General features: G+C 48.9%; 1 protein-coding gene across 1 annotated transcript; it reads left to right on the top strand.

Annotated features, from left to right (window-relative positions):
* Window positions 1-2,094: 2,094 nt before the first annotated feature.
* Window positions 2,095-5,140, top strand: FOXE1 (forkhead box E1). Its single transcript, XM_090037265.1, has one exon. It carries the CDS (start codon window positions 2,164-2,166, stop codon window positions 3,112-3,114), a length of 951 nt encoding a protein of 316 aa, XP_089893391.1. The 5' UTR covers window positions 2,095-2,163; the 3' UTR covers window positions 3,115-5,140.
* Window positions 5,141-11,912: the final 6,772 nt, after the last annotated feature.

Below are 11,912 nucleotides of genomic sequence, written 5' to 3'. Positions count from 1 at the left end.
ATCATTTCAAAATATAAAGACGAGGCTGAAGCATGGATGCGATCCTGCTGTGCTGTTGTAAAGGAGCGAGGGGATTTAAAGCACAGACGATACAGCTGCTTCTTGGAGAATAAAGGAAACGTTAAAGAGCCCAGGCCCCCGGTCGCTTTGCCGAGTTAGGGCGTTTATTAAGGAAATCAAGAGGGCGCTTTGGCTGCAGCCACCGCTGGAAACAGGCGCCCAGCGCTCGGGCACGCCTCGCCGCCTCCCGTCTGGGTTGAGCCGGGGCCGAGGCCAACCACTGCCGGCTGCAGCGGACACGACTCGTGCTCGGGGCCGGGCAGTATCAAGACCCCTCCGCTCTCTCCGCAGCCCAGCTCCGAAACCTTTTCGCGAAAGGTGCGAGGAACGCTCTGGGTTTCCCTTCACCGCCCCCGGCAGCTGGACCAGGCATTAAGGGCGCTGTGTCCGGGCTGCAAACCCCCCACCCCCGGGGCCGGGTCCTTGTACACGCAGAGCGCCGCGAAGCGGAAGCTGCATAAATCTTAACGATGCACACGTGCTTGTGTAAACACACGAGTACTTACAGGGTGCGTACGCATCAGTGGGCGCATCCAGATGCGCATTCAGGCACTTTTGCTACTGCGTATTAAGTGTAGTACTGCCAGTATGAGGTACTACATAAAGGTGCATTAGCGCGTCCTAATATGCGGTAGCAAAAGGGCACGACTTTTTGGTGATGCTTAATGCAGAGTACCCTATTTCGACTGCGCATTAGCATATTAGCGCTTTTTTGATGTAACACTTTAATGCACAGAATAGGCAACTGCATTAAAGAGCACATATAGAGGCAACTCAGTGAGCATGTCTACACATGCATTCATGCATCTTTTCTAATGTGCAATGAATTTAATACCTCCAATGTGAGTTAGGAAATTAATGTGCATTAGGCTCTATTTGCATACTTTTTAAGTGACACTTAAAGTGCAGTGGGCTATTTTACTAAGCATCAGTGGAATGTCACGGGTTTTTTACGTGATGCTTTAATGAGCAGTAAAATAGTCTACTGCACATTACAGCATACGTGTAGAGGCACGCACTGTGTCTAAAACAACAAAACCACATATGCACCCCTCTATTTAGGTATGCATGGCCATAGGGATGTGCATTCTTGTGTATATGTGTGAATATATGATATTTTTGTGCACATGATACTCAGGCACGTGCTGTGCCCAGCATTTTAACTGAATTAACCTTATGCCTACATAGTCACACGCAGTGATACCTGTGCATAGGTATTAATAAACGCCTATACATATATCATCAGTTTGCTTAGAGACTTAAAACAAAATCATATAATTAATGCTATATATAAATGTCCAATACTTGAAGCACATAGATAAAATTCGTATTCATGTGTGTATTAATGGGCATATCTACATGTGCCAGATACAAAGACAGAGAGATATATATACATATATGTCCTTGTATCTGGCACACGTTGACAACATGTTATAGCAGCAGGAGGTTGGCTGCCGTGGTTCCCCTGCTTTACCTGTGGCAGGTTCGGGTGTTAGGTCGGCAGCCTTATGTAGAGTTTAGATGATGGGTTTGCATGCAATGGTTTGGCTAGGGATGATCCTGCCTCAGACAGGGGTCGGAATAGATGACCTCTGGAAGTCCCTTCTCGCCCGGCTTCTAGGTGCACATCTGTACCCACGACCACAGAAACAGCTGCTAGACCGGATCTACCTAGACGCTAACGCCCATGCACAGCCCAGTGCTTACTCGCACCCGGTGCAATGTCTAGCGCGGTGTTTCTCGAGCGGGGCGCTGCGCCTCGCAGTCCTTTCACGGGCTGCCCCACGGCACCAGCGCCCTTCAAAGGACTCGCGCGGTACAAAGCGGAGCTTTCCGGCGGTAAAAGCCTCCCCGCTCTTTGCACCACCAGGGCGGTGTTCTGCAGTCAAAAAACCGAGCGGCGAGCGAGGGCGGGCACTTCCCCAGGGCCCCCCCTCCCCCGGCCGGGCCGGGCCGGGCCCTCCCCCAGGTGTGGCGGGGGCGGGGGAGCCCGCCCAGGTGCGCCGGGGCCGCGGCATAAAGGGAGCGCGGGGGCCGGCGCGGCCCGGCCATGGGGGCTGCTGCTGCCGCCCCGGTGCGCGGGTCCTGAGCGCCCGCCCGGCCATGACCGCCGAGAGCCCGCCGCCGCCGCGCCGCGCCAGCCCCGCCGAGCCCGCGCCGCTGCCGGCCAAGGCGGAGCCGGGCCCCGCGGCCGGGGCGGAGGCGGAGGCGGAGGCGGCAGCGGCGGGGCGCAGCGGGCGGCGACGCAAGCGGCCCGTGCAGCGGGGCAAGCCGCCCTACAGCTACATCGCGCTCATCGCCATGGCCATAGCGCACGCCCCGGAGCGGCGCCTCACGCTGGGCGGCATCTACCGCTTCATCACGGAGCGCTTCCCCTTCTACCGCGACGGGCCGCGCAAGTGGCAGAACAGCATCCGCCACAACCTCACCCTCAACGACTGCTTCGTCAAGATCCCCCGCGAGCCGGGCCGCCCGGGCAAGGGCAACTACTGGGCGCTGGACCCCCGCGCCCGGGACATGTTCGAGAGCGGCAGCTTCCTGCGCCGGAGGAAGCGCTTCAAGCGCGGGGACCTGTCCACCTACCCCGCCGCCCCGCTGCCGGCCTACGGGCCCGCGCCGCCCGCCGGCTACCCCGCCTCGCCGCCCGCCCTCTTCGGCCTCAGCCCGCTGGCCCCGCAGCCCGCCCAGCCCCTCAGCCCCGAGCTGGCCCCTTCCCCTGCCAGCGCCTGCTCCTTCGGTGCGGCCGGGGCCTTCCCCGCGCAGGCCTGTGCCCTGCCCCGGGGCCCCAGCACCGTGGCCTACAGCTATCTGGGCCCTGCCGCCCCCCTACAAGTCAACCAGGGCTCCTACTCCCACGGCAGCGGGCAGCTCTTTGGGGCCCCGGCTGCCTCACCTCCGCTGAGCAATGATGTTGTGGACTTCTATGGCAGGGGGTCGCCCACCACTTACTCCGCGCATGGCTACGGTGCCGGTGGGCAGCTGGCTGGGCATGGGGCCTACCTGCATCACGGGTCCTACCCCAGCAGTGTGGAGAGGTTTGTTTCTGCCATGTGAGGCCAGCAGGAAAGGCACTATCTCTCTTTTTAAGACATGGAGGACCCGGCCTTGAGCATGGGGTAGGACTAGATGACCTCCTGAGATCCCTTCCAGCTCGGTTTTCTTCTCACGATTCTGCAGAGGACACTGTCTCCGGGCAGGAGCCCCTTACCCTTGCCTGAGTTGGGTAGGCTCTCTGTTCATGGCAGGAGCAGGCTCCAACAGGTTCTTTTCCAGGGCCACCAGACTCCACCTGGCTGCTCGTCATGGAGACTCTTCTGTACAATGCAGCGTGGAGGAAGTCAGGGAAACAAGACTGGACAATGATGGCCCCTGCCATTAGCCAGACTAGGAGTTTACTTAATGCAAAGGACCTGTCCTGAGCTTGGCCGCTGCTCTGTGGGGAGTCTTAGCTGGGGTGCTGCCATACCCAGCAGCACTGTGCAGAGACTGACTATGAATACACCAAGAGCTTTTCCTCCCCAGGTATCCAGGAAGAGGCAAATTGTCAACGCATTCTAGCAAATGCACATTGATTCATTAGATTGCATTTCCTTTAGGTCCCAAAGCTAGCAGGCAGGGGAGTGCCTCTATACAATTCTCTTTCTACTGACTCTTAATATAACAGCAATAAATGGTACTGTTACCACTCTGGGCATCTGAATATTTGCTATTTTAAATAAATATACTGGGTTGTAATTTTCTTTATGGCAAAGTAACTTCCACGTGGCAATTTCTGGGCAACTCCCTCCTTTAACCATGTTTGCTGCAGGTCAGCTTTCTTGGATTTGTGCATGGTGTGATTCATGTTTTCCCAAGCCAGCTGTAGTGGCAGACTGGCTGGGGAGGGGCAAGGGGTTGTTTAATCTCTTGGGGTAAGCCTATGGAGCAGTGCTTATCTGAGCTTGGGTGGTAAAAGTGCTTCTGACTCTTCTAACCAGCCTGCTTAGGGACAGGAGACGGGGAAAATAAAGTTAACTAGAAAATGAGGGGCTGATGTGAAGCCTGCTGAAGTCAGTCTGTGTATTTTTGAAGCAAGCTCTTTTTCTTTCTTTCTTTCTTTCTTTCTTTCTTTCTTTAGGATGCAGACAGTCTTATATTATTAAAAAATGTGCTTCTTTCAGGTTACTTTATGTTGTTTGGGAAGGGATGTAAGGATTGTGTTTTTTGGACTTGGCTTCCTTCCCAAGCAAGAAAAAGTAAACTGAATGAGGCACTTCTTATAGTAAGGTAAGGATGGCAACACAGAGAGTAATAGAATGTAATATTGACAATGTAAGCAGGAGAAGAGATGCATGCACCAAAGTCTCCTCAAGACCAGTTAAGTGTTCTTTCCCCTTGGCTACACTGCCTTTCTCCTGCATTTTGTCTCTTCATTTCTCATAGATCTGTGGTTACTTGGTCCTACTAGATCTTCCCCTATCCTGCCCATCCAAGAATCTACTATCCTTATTTATTGGTTTCCAGGTTGATGTTTTGTTATGCAACCCTCTGAAGTTTAAAAAGAAACATCTCTCTGTGTATTAAGATTATCTGTGTAGTTTCGTGATGCTCAGCCTCCAGCCCAGGAGCTGTATTCAGCCTACAGAGCCATGACATTTGGCTTGTGGGACTCCCCATGGGCCCAGAAATCTGGTATCTAGGGAGCAATAGCAGCATTAATTGCTTTGAGAGCTATGGCAATTAATGTCGCCACAGCTCCCCTGCTGCCAAATTTCTGGAACCTTCAGGAGCCCCAATGTCCAGACTGCATGGTCCTGCACACCAGATTGCACCAGCCTGCTGTCACTTCGCAGCTGGATTCAATGCGTGAGGTCAGGCCATGGTCAGATCTGACATATGGGGTTATGCCAGCATTTGAGATCACAACCTCAGACTAACCCTACAAGCCACTCCTGTGCTGGATCTAACTCACAGATGGACCGTGTGGGTAGAGTCTGATCTGCAGATTGTCCCTGTACCAGTCGTCTGGCCCTGGGGGCTGGAGAGCTTGAGCACCACTTGTGTAGTTCTGTGGGGCAAAGATGTGGAGAAGGGATAGGGGAATGATGCTAGCAGTTTAACTTTGTATGTCCAATTTGCTGTTGTTTGCTGTTTTTAATATTGACTCTTGTTTATATGAATACATATTGCACCAAATTCTTTGGCAAACCATTTTCTGCCTGCTAATACTTGCTCTCTGAGGGCCTGATCCTTTACACACTGATGCATCTGAGTCTCTTTGCTCATCCCAGTAATCCTGTTGTGCTAAACACAGATACTGTCCTGCATATGAAGCTCATCTTGAGTTCACTGGCAGCCTGAGCATACAGGGCTTGCATGCCACAAACCCTTAGTTGGTAAGATAGTCATGTTAAGTCACTTCCTTACTTTCTGATATAAGGATTACTCACCTCAGAAAGAAAAGCTGGATTCAACCCTTTTTAAATCAAGTGTAAGACTAAAAGATTCATCCTTTATCTGAGAAAAAGATGCCTACTGTGACAAAAGCTTCTTAAGTAACTAGTGATTTTCTTTTCTTTTCTTTTTTTTTTTTTTGCATAACCCAGAATGGTGGTTTTCAGAGGGAAGATCCTCAGCACCAGAAAATTAGCTTTTCCTCCCCACCCCCCACATCCTTTATGGTGTGTCATACTGGTGTCAAAATACTCTTTACTGTGTGAGGGGTGAAACTGAACTGAGATGCCTATAATAGACACTCTTTCCTTACCTGGGTTTATCATAGATATTTATTAGAATTTTGTGTCTTAATATACTTATATAGAATTTCATTTTGGTAGTTTTTATCATTGCAGATCAATGTTTTGAATTTATACAATTCTGGAATATGATTTGACAAATTTGAAGAAAAAACAGATTGACAAACTGAAAACACCTAGCTGCTCATGTGGGCTTGTTCACACCCACAAATTTTGCTGAGTTTGTTTATACCTGCATAGTTAAAGTGGAAAACCTATTTATTTTCTGTCCACACTATCTCAATTTAATGTTGTGTTTAACTTGGTATAACTGTATGTGTGCTATAATAGGATATAAAAATGGCACCTCTAACTTTATTCAGGAAGATACAAGAAGCACTGATTTTTTTTTGATTTTTTTTTTTTTGGGGGGGGGGGTTATATACATTGACTGCTTATTTAAAATGGGTAAGTATGGATCTAGGCTAGTGGCTAATGTTACAGTGCTTACTTGGGAAAAACTCCCACTAAAACCTGTGCTCAGCCACTCAGTCTATTGGTCCTGTTGCTCACAGAACCCATTTCAGTATTTTCTCAGTGCACCTAGTGTCAGAGGATTACTTAGCGGGAATCTTTTGCTTTCAGGACTGTGCATTAGTATGACTGAAACCAATTGGTATTGTCCTTCTGATGTCAATAGGAATATACCTGGGTGCTAGGTGAGCCACTTTGGCATTTGGGCAGTCATCAATGGAGCTGCTGAGGTGAGGCAAATCTGAATGAGACAAGAGGGCTGGATTCCACTGGCACTGGCACCATGTGTTGACATGTAACAAAAGGAAGTTTGACCAAGAGGGGTAGATGAGAACAGGTTGCCTGCTTTTATAGTTCTAGCCCAGGGGAAGTTAACTTGACTTTCTAATCATTATTACCGTGGCTTTTCTGTTGCAGATAGTAGTGTAACTAGGGTGGGGTGACCAGGGCATGAGCCCTGAGCACCAACTAAAAAGGGGTGCCAGAATGGAAGTCCCTCCCAGGCGTGTGCTCTGCCCTAATGTGGTGTTGAATCCACTGTTGCCCCTTGCTTCCAGCAACAAGAATTGGGGGCATTTGGGAAGGTGACATGGGGACCCAGAGCCAGTAGGGCTCAAGGCTCTGGCTGTGGAGAGGAGGGACAGCAGGTTGCTCAGAGCCAATGGGGCAGTTGGGGGCTTATGGGGGTCATGTCCCAGTAACAAGTCTCCTTCTCAACCTCATGTTCCTGCCCTCCTTCCCCTCCTTCCTCGTGGGAGATGCTACTTCTGCAGGCAGACAGGTCACTATGGCTTCTCTGTTGCAGCTGCTGCTTGCATGTCATCAAATTGTCTATTGCCACTAGTGACAGGAGTGGGGGACACTTGGTGATGTGGGTGACTAAGGGCTACAGGTGCAGAAGGGGGCCATGAAAGGATACCTGCACCTAGTGGTTGCTACATTAACTCCCTGGCTGTTGGCCATGCTGAAACCTGCTGGGCTGGGGGCAGAGCACGCATGCGCATGCACACACACTCAGTCCCCCACCTCAGCCTGGGATTAACTCAAAGAGACTCCAAGATCTATTGATCTAAGAACCAACTAAGGTGTGGAGAAGTGGCAGCTCTCTGAACCTGGATTTTGGAAAACAATCCACTATCCATCCACCCATCAAATGTGTATGCGCTCTATATAGTCCTGTGGTGCACACAGTGAACAACACCTTCGTCAATGAAAATGCCTAAGCTAGATGCACACATGCAGGGACTTCACACGGAAGGGCTGCAGACACAACTGGGGCAGCAAATATAGTTTTAATGTGGCCCTTAGAATCAAATCATGTATAAGACACAGGCAAGGCCAGAAAATTGATACTAAGACTATTACCCATGTGGGTCTAGGGACATAGGTAGGTAAGGTTCTTTGGGTAGAGGTAATATCTTCTATTAGACCAACTGAGTAGACGGAGGGAAAAAAGTTTTTTGGGAAAGTTTGCAAATAACTTTTTTGCCAACTACTCAGTTGGTCTAATAAAAGATATCACCTCTACCCAAAGAACCTTGCCTGACTAAGACTATTTAGTCCTTGACAGACTGTCCTCCATATAGACCCAGTATGAGGCTCTTGGGGGCCCTGAGCAGAAGCTAAGTTGTGAGCCCCACAATAGATGACCTATACTGCGGATATTGTGAGCGCCGCCGGATCAGTCGAGATGTGATTTTTCCAACAATTAAAACTACCAGCATGAAATTCTATATAAGTATACTAAGTCACAGAATTCTGATAAATATCTATGATAAACCCAGGTAAGGAAAGAATGTCTATTATAAGCATCTCATCTCAGTTTCACGTCTCGCACAGTAAAGAGTATATTGACACCAATATGACACACTGTAAAGGTTTGCGGGGGGAGAAGCTAATTTCCTGGTGCTGAGGATCTTCCCTCTGAAAAACCCCATTTTGGGTTATGCACGCAAAAAAATAAATCACTAGTTACTTAGGTGTCTATCTAAGCCACCTCCCCTTCCATCCCCCATGGACTGACCTGCTGGGCTGGGGACGGGGCATACACGTTCATGTACATGCACTCAGCCCTCCACTCCACTCTGGAATTGACTCCAAGAGGCTCCAAAATCTACCAGTTGATTGAGATCTACTGGTTGGTGACCACTGCTTTACGGCTACAGCTATAATCAGAGTAGAAAATGATTATGCACACTGCTTTAACTAACTCAAACCCATACTAGTAACAGGGAATATTAAAGAGTACTGGGAATCTGGTCACGGAGCCTAGAGGTGGGATAGGATCTAGTCCACAAGGTCCTAATTCTCCAATTTGAACATTTGCTTAAATAGGTCCACCAAGAAATACAGGCCTTGTGTACTTGAGAGAAGATTTCGCTGGAAAAAGTGTACCGTGATAACGTTGTTGGTGAAATTCCCTTGTGGAGATGCAGTTTATACTGGCAAAGGAGAGCTGAGCTAGCATAGCTCATGCCAGTTGCCTAAGGCATAAGCAACTGTAGCAGAAGGGCATTCTGACCAATTCAGACTTGCTGTGACTTTTGTGAGCACAGCAAGGTCAGCTGAGGTGATTTTTCCACCTGCTTAAGATGATAGAGCTGTGCTGGCAAACTGTGCGGTGTAACCAGGCTGTAGAGTAAGAAGTCTAAAAGCACCTAAGAGCAAGGGGTGTGCAAAGCGGGCCCTATTCAATTCGGATTCAGATTCGGCCTGAATCAGGGACAATGATTTGATTAGTTGATTTAAATCACTGTCCTTGATTCGATTTGGCTGAATCCAAATCTGAAGATTCAATACTGATTCAGGGAATGAGTGATTTGGACATAGACACAGCTTTGAATGTTTTTTCTACATACCTCGAGGTTTGTGAACACTGCAATGCTGGGGCACATGAAGTGTCCCACGGGAGTCCAGGGGGTCCCTCCACATGCTTCGCAGCAAACCTGGAAGTGGACCGGAAGTACTTCCAGTCCACTTCTTGGTCCTCCAGGGAGCACGCAGGGGGGCTACACCCTTGCTCCCCCATGCTCGGCAGTTGCCCATGGGGGGACACTGAGTGCCCCCCCAGACCCAGAAGGCACCAGTTGCCAAGCCAGGCAGACCCAGAAGTGGACCAGAAGTGCTTCTGGTCTATTTCTGGGTCTGCTGTCGAGCGTGCTGGGGAGTCCCCCACGCTTCTGAGGGATGCTCCATCCACCCCACCATTGCAGCTACCTAGAGGCATGTAGAAAAAACATTTAAAGCTGTGTCTGTGTCTGAATCTCCAAATCTTTCTGAATCTCTCTGAATTGATTCAGAGGGTTCTGAATTGATTTGGAGAGATTAAAGGGTGCTCTGATTTGATTTGGAGATTTGGCCACTGAATTGGGCCAAATCTCTGCCGAATCGAATCAGGGACCAAAGCTTCGTACAGGCCTACTAAAAGGATTTAGGAGTCCTAGTCCAATGGTACAAAATTTAGGCACTTCTGAACCTAAATCTTACAGACAGACCTATGGGTTTAGGGCCAGGTCTGGCCTGCAGCCTTCTCCAGTACAGTTCCGTGGCTCAGGAATGTGGTAATGGGTCATCCTTTGATCAACATAGTTCTGCCAAGGAAAACATTTATCAGAGATGCCATATCACTTTGGCAAAGTGCCATTCTGTTAGGACACAGGGCATGCATACTACCTGCATGTCCCAGTAGTATCAACGTAAGTTTCTCAGGGACAGACAGACTGGATTTGCTGCTCTCTTCTTCTAAAACATGGCTGGGGTAAGAGGGGAATAGAAACCCTCCATTGACATGAGGCTCTTCGTGGCTTTCCTGGTTGCAGGATCCACCAGGGAAAGGAGGCAGTGAACTTACCTCAGGTTCAATGGTACTTTGGTCCACTGACAAAAGCAGTAGGTTGTTCCCAGATAGGCACAGGAGTTAAAATGTAGTAAAGGCCTGTTGGCTTTATAGGGGCACCTGATCCTCTGTGAGCAGTGTGGACATGCTGGAAAACGTGTACTACGCTAAAATCAGCAGAATGTGTTATTTCAGAAAGGGGAAAAGAGCTTTGCTTTTCCTGGTGAGGCCTGCCAGAGCCTGCAATTGCTCAGGTCTAAGGCAGAAAAACACCAAGTCTTATTTACCCCAGTCCCTCATCTAATAACCACAGTAAAATTTTACTTTGACACCCTCTAGAATGTGGGAAGACCTGAGAGTTATATACATCAACAAAAATACCATTTTAGAGCAATTGGTTTAATTATCTTGAAATCAGAGAATCCCTGCTCCAGAAGCATCCCCTCTGGACCTGCACCATACACATGACTCCCTGCAGTGCCCAAGGAGGTGTGTGGGCTGAGGGGCTGCAAGACTAGGCACCTATCCATCTCTCTGTGTAGACACTGGGCTGATAGAAAGGGAGCATAATTGCCTGGAACTAGGAGAACAAAGTAGAGGGGACATTTCAGCTGCTTGTGGTGTACTGTATTTCAGTGCTTAACAGGATGCAACAGTGGCCTTGGTGCATCTTGTGATCACAGGACATTTGCAGACCCAGAAGTGACAAAAGAAAATATCACTACAGCAACTGAGCAATGGCAAGTAAGACTGCTACAAGACAAAATACTCAGTGCCAGTGTGGTATCTGCTGGATAACGATAAATACAGGTTTTCTATCCTTAGATTGTTGCTGTTGGAAACTAATTCTGGTGAGAAATTCAGAATTTTTTCATTGCATCAGTAAAGCAAGGGCTGTGGATGGTGAAACATATGAACACAAAACTGAATATGGGGCTATCAAGCCCAGTTTCTTGTATTTTCAGGCACCCATTTACCCAGGAAGTCCCTCAAATTACCTCTTCAAACCCTCATGCACAGGTACAAGGCACAAAACCCGAAACTCCAAGAACATCCCACAACATGCAATTTGAGGGTTAACCCCCTGGCTACACTGACACCCCCCTGAAGCAGTAGCATTTCCCTTAGGAACAGGGTAGTAATGAGGATGGTAAGGAGACCCCTGCCACCACTCCTTGCAGCTGGAGCCTCTAGCCCCACTACTTCCATTCTGTTCCCTCCTCCTGCCCCTTCCTTTCTATGCTTAGCACCTGGGGGTAATACCCCAATTTCCTATCTAGTAGTTACACTACTGCTCAAGGAATTCTTGAAAAAGGGCCCCACCTGATGCTACAGAGGAAGGCAAAAGCTCCCCACAGTTCTGAGCACTCTAATCTAGAGGAAAAATTGTTTCCTGATCGCAGATTTGACAACTAATATAACCCTGATCAGAAGATCAAGTCCCTCCAGCCAAAAACCTCTGAGTTTTGAAATACAAGTATCAGCACAACCCAGCCAAAACCCACAGCCTTAGCTGTAGCCAACATGCCAATGCTCCAGAAGTATGTAAAAAATACCGCAGAAGCCAAATAGAGCATTTATATGGGGAGAAATTAATTCCCAGCACCTTCAAGTGATCAGCAAATGCCTTAAAAACATAGGGTTGCCTATCACAGCTGGTCTGTTATTGCCATCTTGTGGCTGTGGGTTAAAATCACAAATGAGAGAATACACAACTTGGGGATATTGTTTAACTATCTTGGTTTGTAAATTCATTTTTAATGGAGGAC

This window comes from Crocodylus siamensis, chromosome 3, assembly GCF_052110815.1.
Source record: "Crocodylus siamensis isolate JL-2025a chromosome 3, ASM5211081v1, whole genome shotgun sequence".
NCBI lineage: Eukaryota > Metazoa > Chordata > Crocodylia > Crocodylidae > Crocodylus > Crocodylus siamensis.
Note: the sequence above shows the minus strand (reverse complement) of the source record. Positions and strands in the feature narration are given on the sequence as shown.